This window comes from Neopsephotus bourkii, unplaced genomic scaffold (genome assembly GCF_033783945.1).
Source record: "Neopsephotus bourkii isolate Nb327-2 ecotype Australia unplaced genomic scaffold, CSIRO-AGI_Nbou_v1 NB_1132, whole genome shotgun sequence".
Classification (NCBI taxonomy): Eukaryota; Metazoa; Chordata; class Aves; order Psittaciformes; family Psittacidae; genus Neopsephotus; species Neopsephotus bourkii.
Genome location: NW_026901618.1, coordinates 4742007 through 4763660, shown reverse-complemented (window position 1 = coordinate 4763660; position 21654 = coordinate 4742007). Strand labels below are relative to the sequence as shown.

Below are 21654 nucleotides of genomic sequence, written 5' to 3'. Positions count from 1 at the left end.
GATTTTAAACTATCATACTACTAGAAGTTATTAAAGTATACATCAAAGGAGGTTTTATCAGGTTAGTTCCTACAACTGTGCAAGAGCAAGCTTATGAGAAGACAGCACTCTAAGAGCTAGGTGATACATCAAAAATAGTGTCTGGGCACAGAAGCAAGTTGTAATTAGCAAAAGTTCAAGACTTCCACAAGTACTCAGGCTGGCATTGATTTTTACTGTATTTTCTCAATGAATTGGCAACAGAAATATGTTAAAGAATAATATATTTTTTTTTTTAATCCCTTAAGTAATCATCATTGGAAGAGGAAAACATGAACCAAACCAAACAAGATATCTTTGTGGATACCCCATCCCTGGAAGTGTTCAAGGCCAGGTTGGATGGGCAGATAATCTAAATGATCTTTAAGGTCCCTTCCAACCCAAACCATTCTGTGATTCTATGATTTTAAAGTTGCAGGTATTTTCACACAACATCTGTAGTAAGGTGCATACTCAATGTAATACTTATCTGCAGAAAGCCCAATAAAATACGTGTAAGATGGGAAATTAGGTACAGAAAACAGCTGGTTTATCTGCTAGGAGTAGGGAACGGTGATGATCCTAAAAAGCAGTGATGACCACTGAATCTATGTAGCCATGGGTTTGTTTGTCCTTCTTCCCCCATTTCTTTCCAAAGAAGCTTTTGGAGGTTTTGTAATGCCATCTCCCAGTTCCCAGTGGAGCAAAATACTCCTGTGTGGTTGATTTGTCCAGAAACCTCACTATGTTTCCTTACAGGCTGATAGTATCAAAACCCTTCTTTTGCTGCTTTAACCCCACAGGAAGCCTGTTCACATGTCACTTTCTTAACATATTTTAATCCCTCACATTAACTGAAGTTCAGACGTACTACCTAGCATTCAAAGCTTTATCTCAGCTGACAAAAGGAGATCTCATGGTTATTTTCTGCCTAGCAGGACTTAATTAGGTAACAAAACAGAGAGAGAGGTGGAGAGAGAAAGACACAGAGAGATCCTGTAATGTGACCCTCATGAGTCTCCTCCAATAAAGAATTTTTCACTCCATGGATAGTGTGATCATTACAAAACTATTAAAACAACATGATGGGTTTGAATTCTTAGCTCAGAGAGAAATGAACAGATGTATAGGAGCTATAGTGGAGATTCCTTCTTCCCTTCTAACTTTGAATTTCTTTATATTTATTGTGCCTGTATAAGTGTCTTTTCGGCACCTTTTCACTATCCTATCAGAAAAATGAAAATTGTATTTTGGTTTCTGGTTACATGAAAATTAATCTGAGTAGGGCACCTAATTGGTGGTGCTCTTATTTCAGGGCAAAGAAAAGCCCTCTGAATTAGCCTTGTTTCCTTTTTGATAGGTGGTTTATCCTTCTGAAGATAACTGTGCTCTCATGTCTTTTTTTCAGCATTTTCAATAGCCTCACCATGAGAAACCCTATTTTAACAGTAATGATAGTGGTCTAACCTGAAATAGATTGATTAGCTGCCATGGAGACAAAGTTCATTTCTACCTCCTGATAGGTTGATTTCTCTTTATTAAAAATAACTGACTGATTTTAACTTCCTACAAACTTTTCCTTAAAAAAGAAAAAGGAAATACAAACTCATTTGAAATGGCAAGTTGCTCACTTCTATGTTTGAGTTAGGCTTTTCACTTCCCAAAATATCCTTATAATGTCCTAATGAATATTCCCATTGATATTATATACCAATTTACTTTATAATATAAGTTCAGAACTTGCTAATTTCATCCTGACCCAAACCAGCAGTTCTGGGGAGATTACAGACTTCATATGATTCATGTGATTAATTGGATGCTATCAATGGTTTCAGCATTAAACAAAAAAAGAAGTCTAACAGAAAATAGGATTCTTCCTTTTGCACCTACAACAGAGTAATCTATGCTATGGATTATTCTTTCTGTGTGTTATATGTAATACCTTTCAAGCACAAAAATAACTACATGGAAGCTAACCATTTCACATGCTTTTTATATTGTTTGAATGTTTCTTGATAGCAAGTGGGGTTTAGAGTTTCTAGGTTTTTTAGCAGTAGTCCACCAGATTTCATGCAACTTCATCCTGCATCTGACAGCTTTGGGTATGAGTTTCTTTTATTTTACTATGAAGACAGCAGTATTTATTTCATGTGTGTATTTATGGACAAGATTTCAGAAGATCTCTTCTTTTTATTTCATTCATCAGTATAAAATTGGTTAATAAAAAGGTCTATGAGTTAAAATATTTAATGATTGAAAAAGCTATCAATGTCATATATTAGTAGAGTATATTTCTTTAAAGACCTTGTGCCACAGGTCAAAACTTATATTATTAGAAGGAAAAGAAGGTATGTATGTGCGTATTTCAGGCATGACTTCACAAATACTGTGATATTTTGCCCTGCCATAACAGGTCACAACTTTAACTCAAGAAGTCTCACAATTAAGTAAGAATATGAAGAATGTGATGCACCTTCTAGAGAACCTGCTCACCTCCCAGAAGACACCGGGGTTCTGTGCTGTGCACAGCATAACTCGGAGTCCTACCCTGGACAGTCTTCAGTCTCGAATGGCTTGGACTACACATCAACCTTGCACGCACATGCAAGCTGGGATCTTTACTTGCACCAAAGCACAACCTTGCCGCAGCAACACTTTATGTGACATTTGGAATACTGATCTGTCCTCTGTAGGCAGCAGTCCCCAAAGAACTGAACCCAACCTGCAAAATTCTATGGATGCTGAATTTTATTATACATCAGGCCTTCACAATTCCCCTTCCCAGTATCAGGTAATTCAGAAAGACAATCTGCAGTTTTTAAGATGCACCTCTCCCCATTCAGACACTACCTTGACTCCTCTTCAGTCTATTTCAGCAACTCTTTCTTCTTCAGTATGCTCTTCATCAGAAACATCTTTACACCTCGTGCTCCCTAGCAGATCTGAGGAAGGTAGCTTTAGCCAAGGAGCAGTCAGCTCGCTAAGCCTTGAGAACCTGCCGGGATCATGGAACCTGGAAGGAACAGCCGGAGTCGTTTCTGCGCAGACCCCAGATTTCCCAATAGACACTGTGACAAGGACAAGGGATGTTAAAGATAAAGATTACCAAGCCATAGATGTATGAGAAACACTGAAGTGGGACTCAAAGCATGTGTCACAACTGCCAGTTTTAAATTTAGACTGCATGACAGCTTTATTTGACCTTTCCTCTGGCAATCATGGAGACTTACAGACATGAAAATTCAGATTTATAGGAAGAAGGAAAAGGTATTGAAATTCATACTACAGGAAGAAAAAAGAAATCTAGACTCTAGAAGCACGTTGAAAAGAATTTTGTATACAGATATAACTTACTGGTCTGTTTGGCAGACTTTTGTGATAGTCCAAAGACCCTGAGGGTCAGAGCAGCTGGAAGTCTAGGACAAAAGAACTGTCATAGGCGGCTTTTGTTCATTGAAGCAAAGGTTTTCCCTGAGTGTCTGGCTGTTCCTAAACAAAATCTATGGCACTGTTTGCTTCAGGTGATTGTGGGTCCTGCTGGTCTGTTTGTCAGTTCCGTGAAGGCGAAGGGACAATTATCGCTGCATGTCATCTAGACAATCAACCAAATAGAGCTGGTAGAGTGGTTAGTCATTGCACGTTATTTGTCATGTAAATTAAACCTCTTAATTTATCTAAAAATAATATTTTTATATACTTGGTATGAAACATGTACTAAAAATTATTTAAAATATTTATAAAGAGAATAAGAGCTTGTTTTCATTTTGGTAAAAGCTTGCAATTTTAACAAGAAATGCACTACCATCATGTATTAGATCAAATACTATTTATTGCTCAGATATTATGTAGTTTACAAATGGATTCCTTTTTATGTGCATGCAATTTGCAATGAATGTATTCATGCTGGTGGAATACAAGTAAGTTAAGTTATTATTTTATTTAAAAAAATAAAACAGCAGGAATGTTGTATCCTATACTAAGTCAGCAATCACTAAAGTGAATTGTTATATTTATAACATTAAGTACCCTTGGTTTGTGTCTTAATATTGCACTATTACTGGTAAGACCAAGTCAACATCTTAATATAAATCCCTGTTTTGAGATTTTGTATCTGAACAAGAAAATTAAAAGGGATGGAAACTATTGAGTGAACTGAGGAATATTAAAGGATAAATTTACAATGGTTTAGTCAGAATCAAATAATTAAGTTAAAAATATTTATTTATCAGATGATATTTTTACTTACATATATAAAATCTAGCTTTGACCTTTAGTTAAAAAAAAAAAAAAGAAGATACTATAGGTTTGCAAATTATTTAATCCAGAACTTGATTTAAAGCTCAAAGGAAATTTTAAGGGTTTTTTCAGTATCTAACATATTTAAAAAATCATATTACTACAGTGCAACCAGAGCTACTGCTTTGCATTCGAATTTTGATTTATATATTTGAAGATGCACAATATGCATCATACTTGCATGTTCTCTAGTAAGCTTTCTAAAAATAGTGTGTTTACAACCCAAAATACGTGTTCTAAAATAGAGAAGTAAATTAAGTTACATTTAATAAAATGGCAATTGTTCTTAATTTAATTTTTTTACAGAGCACAGACTTTTGTTTTACTTCCATAGGAGGTTGTCTTAAAAAAAAAAATAAAATCCTCAAAGACTAAGTTCATTGTTAACATTTGGCTGTGCATAGGAACACAAGTCTCAGCTGAAACTCTATGCCCAGTCTACATCTTTCAGCAACCTTTTTCCCACTGGTACAAATTAAGGACAAATTGTCATCTTTCATTTTGAGCTGCCTGAATTTTGTCAGGGTGGCTATACTTCAACATGAGTGTTTCTATGTAGAGTTTCCTATTTTCCTTCTATTCCAGTTTTCACTTAGTTTAAGGTTAAATAGAGAAGTGCTGATTAAATAAGGCATATCCCAGAAATTAAAAAAATCCTGTCAGAATAGCAAGAAGCTCCATGGCAATAGGGTACTGCCTTGCCTCAGCAGCCAGCCAGCACACTATATAGCCACATCCCTTTCCTGTCCTCATCATAAAGTACAGGTGCTGTTTCCTTGGGATGCACAGGCACATACAGCATGGCTGTCCACAAATCCTGATTCATCACTGCTGTCTTCTTCATGTCACATCGGGTAACCTGCCCTCAATGAAATACACAGGCTCATGTAAACTCACCGCAACACCCAGCCATTGACTGGGACTGCAGAAATATACTATTTGCCTAACATGCTTGGTTCCCAATATAAATTAATAATTTCCATTACATATATAAATTGGGAACAGTATTTGCTTTCTCATTATTTGAGCAATACATAAACCATTATGTATTTCCTTTAAAGCTCTGGCTTTATTTTTTCTTTTCCAATAAAAACACCAGTGTCATGAGATTAAAACTGGAGGTTTTGTTCTGGAGTTTTGTGTTAATTTTATATAAAAGTGTAAAAAAGTCAATAAAAACAAAAAGCTACTTTGTATAAATAGCCATAGCTTTACTGATACATTACTGTACATTTAATTCTCAAATAAAAATAAATGCATGTGCAGTAACTGAGAAAAAATGGCACCAGGATCTGTCCTACGTAGTTCCTTCTTTCTACAAATGTCAAATATTTCCTAAACAATGTTGGCAAATGCTATGCCATTTGTAGTGGCTACAGTTTCAAATAATATACATAGTCATTACCTGGACTGCACAAAGTATATAATGCAAGTACACTGCTTCCCAGGGAAAAGCCCAAGGAGCTTCAGAAAGCACAAGAGTTCATTCTAGGTCAAAGCCAAGAAAGGAAAGAGGAAGGTCAATAAAACAGAAATCTGGATTTGAATGGTGGTTCTGTTTTAAACTCATTGACACCATTATATTATGAAAGCCTCAGAAAAAGAATCCCCCAGGCAGCTTTTGGTTGAAAATATCTGGTAACCAATGCAGAAAATTTCAGTTTTAAAGGTAAAATGACAATTCACAGGGACAAATGGGAAAGCACGTACATTTGGAATGGAATAGCAAATTCCAAACAGGATTACCATTTCTACAGATAGCATGGCCATGGAGAATTTCTGGGTTTAAAGCAACAACCATTGTAATATTCAAGTACTGCACTCAAACGGTGTTCATTATGAGCATCAATACAAGCATCCCATACCCTAATATCCAGCAGCCCAGTTTACTGTATTCCTTTTTGCTTTACAAAAATAATAATAAAAAAATCATTTTTTGTCTCAGGATTGTTCTTCCCATGTAATTCTGCATCAGTTTACTTCTTAAATTTGCTACAATTTCTTCCTTCCCCTCATTTTCTATCACTGTTAGTTGTTTCTTCTGTACAGTAAGTGTAAACTCCATTTATTTATTTCCCCTCTCTTTTTTTTTCCCTTTACCCAATTCCTTTTATATTCCCTTTATAACACTATCAAACTCAACCATTTGTGCCCTCATTTCCTAGTCATTTCCCTATAAAAAAACATTCTAAGCCTGCCACTAAAGAGCAAGGTCATGCAATAAGACAGCAGATTAGGTCTGTGTTAAGACTCAAACAGTAAGCCACCGGTCTAACCAAAATTTCATGCACTATCTTCTCACAATGCTGCAGTTACCGCCATTGAATATGGGGGAAAAAAAAAAAAAAAAAAAAAAGGCACTGAGTAAAGAACAAAGGAAAAAAAAAACAAAACACGGAAGGAGGATCCCCCATGCATTTTCTCCTATCTTCTGCTTTTATATCTTCAGATACAGTTTTAAAGAGATGTATTTGTGTTGTACTCATGACAACTACTAGATTCAATCTGAGAAACAAAGATTATCACAAACTCCGCAAATAATCATAATTTTTTACAAATCATACCCAGCTCATGATAACCTTACTTTGACCCATCAGTTGGTTACCTACCACAAGTAATTTACTCTCTAATTAGCCAATCTGCTAACTGCACACAAGATTTTAAATTACTTTATTTTATAAGACAGTTTTGTAACACACTTTGTCAATAGCCTCACCTGGTAGCCTGTAAAAAATTTTGCAAATGATGTTTTGGGATGAAACAATCTGTTCTCATCCTTTTCTGCATCTTCTTATTTTAGCCTAAAAGTACTCGGTTCTTAAACCCCTCTCACTGGGACATTTGCAGATATTTTGTACTGCTGAGCCTACCAATGAGAAGTCACATTCCTGTTTTCTAGAAAAACAAACACTTCTAACAGCTTCTTACCTCGGCATTAAAAAAATGAAGCTGTAGGTGGGAATTAAAGCAGCATTGGACTGAGAATAAGAAAATGGAAAAGGCTGGTGCTTGGTTTCCTTACTCCAACCTCCAACTCAGGGGAATTAGCACAGCAGTCATCCATTCCAGCAGCCTACATGGCATTGAATCTTCACTCAGAAAATCAGACCACCTGTCACAGGAAACCTTCACCCATCTTCCTTCAGTATCTACAAATCATCAAAATAGTGAAATCCTATAAAAAACAAACAAGCAAACAAGCATAGCTGCAAGTACGTGAGATGATGCCACACATAAAGTCAGTCTTATCGTTTCCAAGATGAACATAAAGGTCATATCATTATTCCCAGACCAACCACTGACCTCCTTCATAAAATTTTCTTCCAAGAGTCACTGTATGTCTCTTACCATGCGCTGTCAGTGGCAACAATGACAAGAAACAGCAACTTCCTGCTCCAAAACCACAAATCTGATCCTTCTGTTTAAAGAAAAAAGCTGATGAAAAGAGAATTTTATTTTATACGTACCTTGATACCAGAATTCTCACAGACTTTGGAAATCCCTCAAAGAAGCAGGTTAAGGAAGGCTAAAGGTTGAAAGGTTCATTTCCATTAGAACTCATAACCACAAAAATTGTACAAGAGGAGTAGCAATAACTTCCTCTTTCAAGTTGTTTTAATGTTTAGTATGTAATCTTACATTTATGTCTTGATGGTGTGTCTTAAGTATTGGAATTTATGCAGAAAAGATTCACCCTTGAATTTATTCTCTCCACAGCTCTTGAGAAACCTGTTAATACTTGCCATGGTAAATCCAAAGGTTTTATACATAACCAAGAAATGTCCAAGTACAACAGAAGCAAGGTAGAAAAAAAAGGATGGTAAAAGACTTTATCTTCAATGACATGGAATTGCATATTACATATACAATATATTGACATATTACAATAAGGATAAAATATCGACAGAATTAATCTCACATGGAATAAACACTTCCACTAACTGCCTTATAAGGAGCTCTGAAAAGAAATATTTCCTCAGTTTTCAGATTTTCTTATCCTAGATGTTGTGTTATCAACCTCATATATAAAAAATACTCTGATAGGGTCCCTGAAAGTTACAACTTCAGAAATTACAAATTCTTTTATTCTTTTCTTTTTTACCTGCCTTTGACCTCTTATAGTTGATTTCCCCTACAGTGTAAGTGCCAGAGTAGTGCAGAAGAGTAACTTAACATTGTCATAAATGAAAACTGTAGGAACTGCACTAAGGACTCTCAGGCATCACAAGCATCACAAAGAAAATGCACAGAAATGGGCAAAACTAGAGTTTGCGCAGGTGAATCGTAGGGTTTTTACAAAAAAAAATCCTTAAGTAAATCAAAAACAGCAGAAGATTTATCAGGGAAGCATGCAAAGATAAGGATTTTTTTTTTTTTTTTTTAAAAAAGCTCACAGGCCTTCACATTTAACAGTCCACGCATCCTAAAAATTTAGCACAGCCAGCACAAGTTTTGAGATTGTAAATCCACCTTAACTGCACTTAAATTTCACATATAATACGTAAGGGTGATGTGTGTGTTCACCTTGGGCTGTAGGGTAAGTATTGTGATTCCTTATTTTTAGTATATTCTACCTCTGATATATTTGTGCAGTTAAATAGACATCATCTTCCTTTGCTTGCCCAAATAAAACAAGGTAACTGTCTTGGTTTTGTTTTGTCTTGGTTTTTTACTGAGAAGAAAACCTCAAAATCTATGTACCTGGAGAATTTTTTCTTCATGAGGCAGCTAAAAAGTTTTGCTTGTTGTTCTAAAAATCAAAGCTTCGTTCAAAAAGAAGAAAACAGTATTAATTACTCTATGTAAAAACAATCAAAACCCAAGCAGCAGGTTGGTTTGGTTTTTTTTGACTCTGCAGTCACAGGACAAAAGACAGCAGCACCATGAGACAAACCGGAACCACAAGTCTCAATAGGTGATAACTTTACAAGCTAATTATGCTTTCTTAAAGGCCAGCATTGTCGGTCATTTACTTCCTGAGTTTCCTTCCATGATATTGTAAATTAACACATATATCTGCTCCTGATGGATTTTTTTTCCTACTCCCTACACAGCACTGCTCCGCAGAAATACAGCTCACATTCTTACTAGGAAAAATTCAACATTATTTCTGTAACCATGCAAATGGCTGTTAAACAGAATTTTAGAGCCTTTAGTATGTGAAAAATGTGTGGGTCTCCTGCATTAGACTTGCTTATAGGAAAGGAAAATTGTAACCACACAAATGAAAATATTTTTCTTCTCACTCTCATTAGACTGAAATTGTTTTCCGAAAGCAAGTGGAAAAATCTTTTTCTGCACCTCTGCTTGCAATGAAATCTAATTGATGGGGTGAAAAGGGGAGAAGGCACAGAGACAGCACACACATTCTCTGAATGCTATACAGTGTCATAATAGTATTTTTAAATGTTATTGGGTCATGCTTCTCAAGCAGCTAATGTGGCCTAAAAAAAATGTGATCAGCTTCCTATTTTTCCCCTGTAGAAAATAGCCAGTCTGCACTACAGACTGTGCCACAGAATCTCTGATCAATGCATATATACAGTGTATTAATAGCTCCTGGCGCTTCTACCATATCAGAGATAAGGCAAATCTCCTATGTTTACTAGCTCTCTAACAGGCAAATTTTAAAAGAAATAAATAAATAAATCGGTGTTTAGTGGTTTGTAAAACTTTTTATATATTTATATCCTTAATAATCTCTTTTAGCACTAAATTATCTTAACAGCAGAACATGACAAGCATATAGCATGCAAGGTAAGAAGTTGCCTCTTTGTGATGCAAACCAGCATCATTTCTTTCAACAACTGGTAAGAACACAGCAAGCAGCTGTTATGAAAATCTTCTGTCTATATAGCTACTTACTAGTAATAAAATAGAAGAATTGTAAAAACTCTCAGAGACATTTGGCAATACACACACTAAAGCCATAGCACAGGATCTTTTGAAGAATTGATTGCCCTTCACTAAGAAAGCTATATTTATATAAAAATGGATTACCTAAACCAAGACAGATGGGGGGGTTGTCTGTGGTGTGAGCTATATAGCACAGCAGTTTCTCTAACTCTGCTTGTTAAATTTTTGAGAGCAGGTGCTTGAATTATGCCAGCCAGGTTGATAATTAATTAGCCTTTTCATGTGTGCAAGGCAGAAAAAAATGTAGTCTCTGAAGGTCTTGTGGAAGGTTTGTATTGCACCTGCAACCCCAGGTTTGCAAAAGCAGCAGAGCAGCCCTTTTCCTTAACCAGCTATCAAACATAAAAGTCACATCTGGACAATACCTGTGCATTTTAATGCCTGTGAGGGTAAACTTTGCCTCAGTCAGGTGTTTTCAGAGGCAAGAAGGCAGGCAGTGTGTCCTAGCAATACACAATACATCTGCTGACTCTGCACACACAGCTGTCCAAGCCTCATTGCTGCTACTGTCAGCCTTTCAAGCAGAGGCAAAGTCCTTCAGAGTCCTACATCTTGTGCTTCACTTTTTCACCTTTTTCCCCAATCATCATGCAACCAGTAGCAGGCCTATCTAAAGTCAGAAACAAAGTATAGCTTGGGAAACGCTGTGATCAAAATTAAACAAACTGGGGAACAAAGAAGAGTATGTCCCATGCTGCCTCTCAACATAACCTTCATACACTGAGGCACCCACCTGGGTAAGGAAAAAGCTGGCAGGTTTGGGAATGGGGACAGGTTCCCCTCAAATCAGCAGCAGTGAAGTCCTGGACAGTTGCTTCCATCAGCCTTCATGTTTAAACTGAAAGAGTGGAGATCCAGATTAGAAATTAGGAAAAAATTCTTCACTATGAGGGTGGTGAGGCCCTTGCACAGGCTGCCCAGAGAAGCTGTGGCTGCCCCATCCCTGGGGCAGTGGTCAAGGCCAGGTTGGGCAGGGCTTGGAGCAACCTCATCTAATAGGAAGTGTCCCCGCCCGCGGCAGGGCACTGGAACTGGATGAGCTTTAAGGTTCCTTCCAACCCAACCTACTCTATGATTCTATGAACATTGTTAATAGGCTTCAATAGGTCATTGTTTATCTATTTTGTCAGATGACATTGCATAGGCTAGCATAGTCAAAATTTCTTGTGTGAATGACTGGTGTTAATACTTGAGCCTGCCTCTAAAAACACTGTCCTCTTTCTAGGGATATAGAGTATAAATATTTTGTTATATCTTGGATTTGAAGAAAAGTAAAGCCTCCTCAGTCTTGATACCCTTGAGCAACTTAGGTTCAACTAACTGTCATGTGCATATCCTTTCAGACTTCTATTTTCCATTTAATTTTAACTCTCTACATGTGGTCAGCCAGTTCAAGGTTACCTTCTGCAATGCCCCAGTAAAGTCTAAAATAGACCTGATACAAGACCTTCCTCTTGTTCTTTCAGATGCCATTTGGGGATTAAATCTGCTCGCTGTCATGTCTCTGGCATGTTTTTTGCTTACCATTGTTAGTGACATTTGTTCTCCAAGCTATGTTTGAGAAGTGAAAGTTTCTCACAACAAAACAGTTTCCAGTTCACTCTCTCTCTCTAACAGCAGTGAACATTCCAGCCATATCCAACTCTAGCCTAGAGAGTTTATGACAAATTCCCGCTATTTCTAGGGTCCTTTGCCAGCTCTGGGTTCTGCAAAGTAGAACATTTAATGCTCCTGCAGTCGTAAACTTCAGTGGCAGAAATTAGTCACTTTTTTCTTAACTACAGTTTTATTGTAGTTCTCCAGCCAAGCTATGACTTTAACCTGAACTTTCCTGAGTGAACTCTCAATTCTTAATATTGATGTGAATCTGTTTTCATTTTCTATGTTCCCTCTATTGTTTGGTTTAAACAAGAAAGTGGTGACTCAGAAATAACCTCTGCAGGGACAGGTTTTTTGGTCCTGAACTTGTTTTATCTTGTGTAAATTCTGTCATGTGAGTAACATCAGTGTAAAACAAATGGCTTAACTGTGAGATAAAAGGTTCATTGTCCTATTCAGAACTTCAGTCGAATACTAAAGCTGCTGATCCACACAGAGTGCAAATATAGCATTCTTAAATTGGTGCCAACCAGACTGTAGTTGTATTATTCATTGTATGTCTGCCTGTTACAGACTTAATTTATGACACAGGTGCAAGGCAGGCTGGAACAATGTGCTTTGCAAATAATTACTACGAAAAGGACATGCATTTCTGTTTGTCATTGCTCTTATTAATAAATAACCAAGCCCTCAGAACAGCGGAAAGCAGACAAAGCAGCATATGATGATTCATTGCCAGATGGGAAGCATTTAGCAAGGAAAACCTATAACACAGCAACCAAAGCCAGAGACTAACTGCAAGGGAGGGGGAAGGAGCACCACCACCCAGGAAGAGGACTGCAAAAACCTACTAACTACAAGGCTCAACAGAAATCTGTAGGAATTATCCTGAAGCCTACAGATGGATACAAGAGCTCACTGTGATGCAAGACAAACATCATGGCTTAAGTTTTTGCCACTGAAATATTCTCTGGTTCTCATCAGTAACAAAAATAAGCCAGACAAAACTTCCAGCAGCCTTGTTTTCAGGCAATGACCTGCAGGAAGGCAATGAAGGAAGACCAGAACTTGACTGAACTTCCATAGTGGTTTAGGGTATATCAGACTGCAACTACTGTTTCTCCCCCAGATCAGTTTCCTCGATCTTGGGTCCACATTTAGATTTTCTGACAAGTTCTGCCATATAAACAAACATCACCACCACAATATAAATAACTTAAATATGAGACAGAATGCTTTTGTAGGCATCTATAGTAATTACCTTTCTATTCTCATTTGAATTGTGCTACTGTCTAGTAGTGAATACCATAAAAAATTATTTCTGGTGTCCAGCTTCTGTTTCACTTCAACAAAATCCTATTTATAACCTATTTTAATTAATTTTTTTTTCTTATTTGCATTTAGCATTTTCAAGTACCTGTAAGGCATATATTCTCCTTGAACAGGCACAAAGTCCATGTATTAAATATATATTAAAGTGCTTTTTAGAAATCTTATAGGAACCATTTTCTCCTGTGAGAAGTCCCCTTTGCCTTCATAAGAATGACGCCAAAGAGTGCACGAATGAGAGACCCAAAGGCCACTCTGAGAGCTTCTCAAGGGGAATCCAAGTATATTATAAACTATGGTCAAGCTTAATTTTCATTTCAGTTTGTTAACTTACGTTTTCCTAAAGGCAGTTCTGTGTGTTCTCTACCTTTTCTCCAAAATCCTATGTTATTCTGTTCCATACCTTCTGGGCATTTTTCTCTTTTATGTTAGCTGTTGCCTATAAGATAACAAGTTGCTTAACTGTACGTTCTCCTGTTCACCAAAGAGGAAACATCACTATCCATCAGAAGGCTTTACAGTTTCCATATTAAAGCTATGACACAGGCTATGTGTCAGGTAATGTGGAAATCGATATTTTTCTTCTGCTTTCTACTTTTAATTCTTCAGGGTACAAGGCTGGACCAGCATTGACATTAATGTGCCTAAAAAGCAGTTATATGCAACTTTCCAAAGCACCAGAGTTATATTTCTGCTCAAACTGGTGGGCTAAAAGTTGTGCATTGATAAAGACAGATACAGCAATTTATTCTATGCATTCATAAAACATGAAGTTATGACAAACTCTTGCTACAGAAGTAGGCTGAGTACAACTTCCTGGGAATTTTCAGGTAAAACAGATTTAACCTGAAATCTTGGAATTACTGAACCTGAAATGGCTTCTAAAAATATACAAGCTGACGTTTAACACAATATTGGCAGTTTCCAGACAACTGACATAATAGGCTTTGAGCTTTCTAAATCTGCTTTTCCAGTTGTCAGGGTCCGTTTGGAAAAAAAACCACAGTGTTGGACCCTGCTTCAGTTTGTGATCGCAAGAGTGAAATTAAGACACAAACGAGGTCAAGTGCTGTAATCAGACAGTTTGTTTATTACAAATTACAAAAAGACAGTTATAATAAGAAAGCTAAATTACTGTAATAAAGGGGATAAGCAATAGGACAGATTGGAAGAAAGGTAGAAAATGAAGCAAAAATTTGGGGTGCAGAGAGAGACAGCCACCACTGTGAATCCAGCAGTGTCCCTGGGATCCATTGTCATTGTCGCTTCTGGTGGGAGTCCTTCAGGGATCATAGTCTCGTAGTGTCGGAGCAGAGTGTCCCCCAAGAGTCCATTGGCTGTGAGTGTCCTCATGGAAGCGTCCTTCTGGAGTCCCCATGAAAGTACCCAGTGAAGTGTGTCTTGTGGAGTTGCCCTCATGGCGATTTCTCATGGAGGGTGTCCCTCAGGGTCCGTAGTAGTCATCAGCAGAGAGTGTCCTTCTGGAGCTATCCTCATGGCAATGGCTCCCTGGTGATATGTCTTGGTGATTACCTTTCCCTACTTTATAATGAGTTGGGGGGAATACCTCTGTTCTTCATGTCACGTATTATACATTTCTGGTGGACTAGTTTCCCTGGTCTTGCAGCCAGCTCTTCAACTGCACTTGTGTGTCTGCACACAGACGTCTGCAGCAGTTCTCAGGATAACGGTAGCAATTCCTCATGCCAACCCTAGAGGTAATGGACAGTGAAGTCCAAATTTAGTTCCTCACTCCCTTCTCCCAGACAATGCATGGAAGAGTCTTAATTCCTCCCACCCATCTCTGATGGTGAAGTCCCATTTCAATTCCTCAGACCAATCTTTGAGACAATGGACAGTGCAGTCTGATTTCAGACCAGTTTCACACCAGGGCAGCCCCTGCTGTACAGAATACCAAAGGTTTTCACCTTTGTGATACCAAACTGTGAGGGCACTGGAAATTTGGACTGTGTATAATAAGAAACCCTAAATCTTAATTCCTAATATGAAAAACTTTCTTAACTAGCTATGAAGTTCCAGACACAGTCATATGCACATTAGTAAATACTTTCATTTCAAATAACTAAACAAGAAAAGCTTAAAAAAAGCTTTCAAAAGCTCTGTTGTTTGCTTCAGATACAACTCAAACACCAGCTCCCCAGGTTACCGATAGAATACAAATTCCATCTTAGGACTACTCAAGCTCAGGTATCTTGATAGTGTTTATTTTACTAATATTACCTCAATAAATGCACAGGTCCTTCTTTGCTACACTTGAAAAATTTTAAAAAATTATTTTGAGCTGTTATTTTTCCATTAGTGTCCACTCCAAAATGACTGAAACGTGCTTACCGTCCCTGCTTGATCTGCTAGGAAAAGATAGTTTTCTTTCTGCAAGTGTTTTCAATTAGCTGGGTGCTTGAAAGTCAAGGAAGAATATTCACTCTGCATGTGAAATCAGTCTGTGCATCACAGATACCACTACCTATTATCTTCTGGTGCAAGCAGAAACAAGCATTTGTTATCTTTTACAGGAGTCATAGCCAGCTCACTCTATAAGCACACCTGAAGAGTTATATTAACCCATTTTCTATGGAGGGACATTTTTAATAACAGTTAGTTCTAAGTAGAAAAATTTACTCACGTGGCTGCCAATTAAGGCCTTATAAGATGCAATTAATCTCTCTTTCCTCTCCACATATAGTCAAATATGCTGTCAGAATAAACTTTTTCACACAATTCTCAAAAACTGTTTTCAGACATATTTCTAATAGTTTGGGTGCTATTAACAATTTCATACTTTCTTTTGCTTGATAATTCCTTGCCTTTCACTTTTGAATCAATATTCTGTAGGGATAAGAACATAAATTTCCACTCTGCAGGTAGTTTTCTGCTTGTCTATTTATACAATACTTTTGCCATCAGGTGCAGTTCCCTGTGAAGCCTGAACTGTCACAGCTGAGTATTTATTTAGCTAAGAATCAGATTCCACCCTGGGCAGAGACATAATAAAAACAATAAGAAACTTCACCTTCTCACTTTTGGCCTTGAACTCTAAGGAAACATTAAGCATCAAATAGAAAGAGCAGGAACTTGAATTGCTAATAAATGTCATTATAACTGGAACTAAAATTTCATGACATACCCTCCACCTCAGGTGAAATCACTGAGTTACATGTTCCAGCAAGAGGGAGAGGGCTTCTAAGACTCCAGTGCTTCTCAAACATATAGCTGTGCTAGTAAGACAGGTTTCTTGCTGTTTCAACAGTTCTTTTCCATTCATTTTAAAATCAAGTGTTAAAAGCCTGAAAGCAGAACACTGCACATCTACCAAAAGATAATTATTTTCAAACTTCCAGTTCAGCAAAAATTTCAGAACTCATTTGTTCTTCCTCAAAATGAGATAGCCCCAACCCTGGAATTTACATTATCATTGAACTTAAACCACATTTATGTACCTCTGCACATGATAAAAACTAAAATACATTTAAATTATAAATAGTTAAAGATTAGACTGAAATAAGCTTCTGGAAAGTCGAGCCAATATAACAAAGACAAAGGAGAAGAAAATTCAAAGCGAAATCAAACACTCTGCCCAGCTGGAGCTGAAATCCTTTCCTTCTTTCTTCTTGTTCTCCTACCTATTTTCTGTCTACTCCATTTCAATACTGAAGGAAACAGCCAGCCCCCAAATTAAGCTTCCTTAAGGAAGCCCATTAACAGCTGGATCAACTCAGGCTCGCTGACTCCTCTTCCTACACAGCAGGTTTTGTCACTGGGATCTGGATACACCTGTGTCCAGGATGTAAAAAAGACTTTATACCCTGGGTGGTCTTTGGCTACCATTTTAATTTTTTTTCCTAGCCAAAAGTTTTCTCGTCAATTGTGGTAAACCTACATAAAAAGAGCCACAGAAGAAGGTGGCAATAAGCCTCAGGGGAAGGAAAAATTTCTATTCCTAGAGGCAAAGAAAAAGGAAAACCAGATGAGAAGCAATAAGCAAAAATATCATGAGGTAGCTCTATGTGTGTGTGTGTGTGCATGCGTGTGTTAAAAACATAAGGCTGCTGCTGCAAAATGAGTGGTTTAAGGTCTTTCAAAGAATGACCATCAAAGAGCTGGTCATTGGTAACAGCTTTCAATACGATTTCTAAAGGTACAGCTTAAAAGCATTTCATGGCAATGTTCACCTGTTACTTATTACGCAGTTGAAGCAGACAAAGGAAAATCAACATAAGATCAAGCTAAAAATGATTGATATACACACTGAAGGCACAAAAGGATAAGGGAGATCCTGTTGAGTCTCAAGGTTCAGAATAGACCTCCTTCCTTTCTGAACTCTGATGGAGCCTGGGTGCAGCTGGATCTAGTCTTAATCTTAGACTTGGTCAACAGTTTATATTTAATGGAGTGCATAAAATGAAAATCAAAGTAGAATAAAGCTAAAATTATATGCATAGCAACTGGAGGTGATAATGGGCAAGGGAGACCCTTCCACTGAATCATGAGTTTCAGAGTGGACCCCTTTGCTTTCTAAACTCCTGACAGAGCCTAGATGCAGATGGATCAAGTCTTAGTCTAAAACATAATCAACAGTATATCTCTAAAGTGCTACAAGTGCATTAGTTCACCACAGAGGAATTTTTACAAGGCTTTCATCTAGCAGCAGTTTGCAGTTTTAAGGTGGATGTTATAAAGTGAGTCAATAGAATTTACTACACTTTCTATAACTATCTGTACACACACAAAAACACACGCATACACAACATGTAAAGGTACCTGTTAAAAAATTCCCCATCAAGGTCAGTGAAATATTCACATCTCAGCATTTCTCAAAGGGTGAGGGCTGAGTCTTGAGGGGGGATTCTTCAGCCCAGATCCTCTCTTTCAGTGATGGTCCTCTGTTTGCAAACTCTGAGAGACCTCCCTCTTAAAGGGACATGCTGATTGCCATTTGCTGCAAAGTAGGAGAGCTCAAAGGGCCTCAAATAGGACCAATATTTAAAAGGTCACAAGGTGATTGGATTAGTCATTAGTAAGTTTCCATCCTGGCCACAACCTGAGTTGGTAATTGGTAGAAAGAAAATGCCAGTAACAATGGCACCATTCCACTTGGACTGCAATCAAGGGAGGGAATGTTCTGCAGCTGTCAAGGGATGACTGATTTTCCCTGGTTTTACTTTCCACCTTCACCATGTGTTAGGAGTTCCTGGTATGATGGATGCCTCCTTCCTTAGCCATGTATGAGTTCCTGGTACAGTCAAGGGACGCTTCACCACCCAACTCATTACACAAGGGCCAAGGCCTGTTGGGCAGTCCTTAAATTGTAGAGTAGCTCAGAGTATGGCGGGGGAGGGTGCAACACTACAGCAGTGGAGCTGGTAATTGCCAGGAACAGGAAGAAGCAGGCAGAAACCCCAAAATAGAAATGGCCACAGCAAAATATTCTGCCAGAGGTTTTAACAGTTACAAAGCCTCTGGATTTTTGACAGCTAACAACAGCACAGGACCAGGAACAAATGAGCTGTGTACATGAATAGTCTGTGACAATCCATACCTCCAAAAGCTTCCTTGCTAATACAGAGGGTACATAAATTGCCCAAGAAATTGGCAGGAAGAGCAACTTACTGGTGTAAGATACTCAGCAGACCAGCGATGAAACCAGTAACAGGCTCCCATACAACAGCCCATACGGACTCAGACTTTACTAAGCAATTAACCTGTCAGCTTGCTCTTACCCCACCTGGGTACCACTGTACTTCCTGCATCTGTTTAGCAACTGGCTGGCTACCAGCACCCACAGCCCAGTCCCCTGCTAGTTTGCACAAGGCATTCAAATACTTGAGAATTACATGACCCATCTGAAAAGTGCATCAGCCCCCAGCACCGAGTTCCAGGTGACACTGGAGGTCGAGGCTGTGATCTTGTTATCTTACTCAATTATAGTAAGAAATGGATGCAGCACATTTCTACTGCTCTCCAGGAAATCTGCACATTCCCTAGAGACAATTTTGGCCATTAGTAACACCCAATCCCTGCCACAGAGCAAGTGGCAAAGCAAAGTAAGTCAAAAGCAATCAAACAACAAAAGCATATGCCTACAAAGACAATGTTATGGGTGTCTCTATCAGTACATGGATAGTAGGAAAAAAGGTTAGAGAGCTACACAGTTATAAGGAACTTTGAAATAAAACAAAGATATTTGACAAGGTTCAATATATCTAGACATTGGGATTTATTTTTTTTAATCCCATGTAATTGGTAAGATAACAGCATCCTCTCTTTTGGGGGTATATGATTTTGATTAAATGGGATGGAAAAGCATACGAAGGAACATACATGAGAACTAGCTGCAGTGTAACTTCAATTTTTTTCTTTTGTAAATGAAGACTGAGTTTATTAAAGTTACAAAACCTTCTCTAAAATCTCTCTTCAGTCTGACAAACTCCTTGAACAGTGTTACATTCAACTAGCACTTTATGGCCTCTCACTGACACTGCAGAAGAAAACCTGTACACACATCATAGTTCAGAAGAGAATTCACAGTTCCTGACATAATTTTTCAGCCTGTTCTCATCTCCCAGTTGCTGTTAGCATTGCACCATCTTCACAGCAACAAGTTCACCAATCCTTAGAGGCCATCATTGAATTGCTGGAGTCCTTTGCAGTCTAAGCCATATCCACGTGATCTTTTTTTACACAACTGATCACTGATTTTTCACAAGAGCCCTTGCTTCTTTTGCACTAGGACAATGTGAGGTCCAAAGGAGTTGTACATTTCTGTCATGCCCCTTGAGATGCTTATAAACTTTAACAAAAGAACGAAAATAATAACCATGTCTTCTCTATGACCTTTCCTCCCTTTAGTACTCTTCCTGTTCCCACTCCCTTACTAGTTTTATTGTATTTTTATATTTCCATGTAAATTTTTCATATACAGTGTCGAATACTTTTTTGAATAGTAGAAGCTACCAAGAGGAATAATTCATGTCCAAAACCACTTCTAGCTTACTCATGCATATCTAGCAAATGACTTGTAGCAGTGGTTTGTAATAACACTGTGTATTGAAGCATTTTTGAGTGGTTTTCAAAAGCCACTTGTTTATTTTACCCCTTTTTTCATCTTTCACTTTCATTGGAAATGCTGGATGAGAAGATTCTCATTTTAGTGCCTGATACTTCTCTTAAGCTTTCTGAAGAACAAAGTGATTACTGTGTATACCAGTGAAAATTTTGCTTGCTTTTAATCTGCTCCTGAATATCTACATCCAGTTATCAAGTAAGCCACCACAAAATCACTACGTGAACCATAAATGCACAGCAGATAGAGCATCATAGCATCACGAGGAATATCCATAAAACATATCCAAGCTAGTGTCTGAATGGAAGAAGCCCTGGAAGAGAGTCATGATGTCCTCTTCCCCTTCTTCTGCCTTGTATAATTATTCAGAGAAACTCAGTTACTGACAAATTAGAACCAGATGAGAAACCTGGGCCTGTATACATAGAGATCTGTGTATGGTGACACCTGAGAAATAGAAATCCACTACATATATCCACTATACAAGGAACAGGAAAATTTCTTGTAATAGGCTAAGGATGTAGTGGGAGCACGGTTTATGATAATATGTTTAGTAGAATATTGAATGCAGTTTAAAACAATGTTATTTGTATTTCATATTTGAAGCCTCTCCATCAATCTATCTCTGAAGTTTGTCTCCTGCTGGCTAACCAAAAGGTCATTGTGCTTTCAAAGGAACAGGGGCAGTCTTGGATGCAGGCAACTAAGCAGTGTGCGTGGTTGCGTACCCTTTGAGAGGACTAAGGCCTTCTTTTGTTCCGAAAGGTAAATGCATTCTGCCTTCATTATAAGCTACACTCTGCTACAGTGGTGCTGACAGCAGCAGGCTTGCTTGGAGAGTGGCATTAAGAGAGCAGCAACCAGACTGCTGAGCCACCTCAAATAGCTAGACTCACAGGGCCTCTGGAGGCCTGAAAAGCTGCCCAAAAGGCTTTTTCCCTATTCTGAGACACGTCGTTAGAACCATGTTATTTTATAAGTGTGTCATGTGCCAGTGCAATGTTACATTCAAAATAAAACTTCAGATACTAGGCATGAAAGTGGATCAAACATCTGTTGCTTTTTGAAATCTTTCCCCAACTTGCTACTGCTTGCCCCCTTAGCTCACCCATCCTTAATATGAAAAGGTTTTGAAGACAATTTCATTGAAATTCCAGGAATGTTTTTTCCTCCCACATGAAATAGAGTCTTCGTGTCTATTATTTTTTAACTTTACACATTTCTCTCCACTCTGCCTTTTTCTTTCCCTTTCACATATTTTTCCTAAAAACCTATCCATCCACATACACTACTTTACATGCCAACTTATTCCTGTAATCACATTACACAAATGACTGATACAAAAGATAAAAAGAAACCATATCCTCTGAACACCCTTATTATTTCTATCATACTCTATATTCTTACAACAAGGT

General features: G+C 37.8%; 1 protein-coding gene across 2 annotated transcripts in view; it reads left to right on the top strand.

The window, feature by feature from the left end:
* The window catches only part of KCNH8 (potassium voltage-gated channel subfamily H member 8), a 174488-nt gene extending 170496 nt beyond the window's left edge, over positions 1 to 3992 (top strand). For both annotated transcript variants that reach the window (XM_061362724.1, XM_061362723.1), the window contains one exon: positions 2432 to 3992. In XM_061362724.1, coding sequence (XP_061218708.1) covers positions 2432 to 3142 — 711 coding nt within the window. In that variant the 3' untranslated portion in view covers positions 3143 to 3992. The remainder of the gene's footprint in view (positions 1 to 2431) is intronic.
* Positions 3993 to 21654: the final 17662 nt, after the last annotated feature.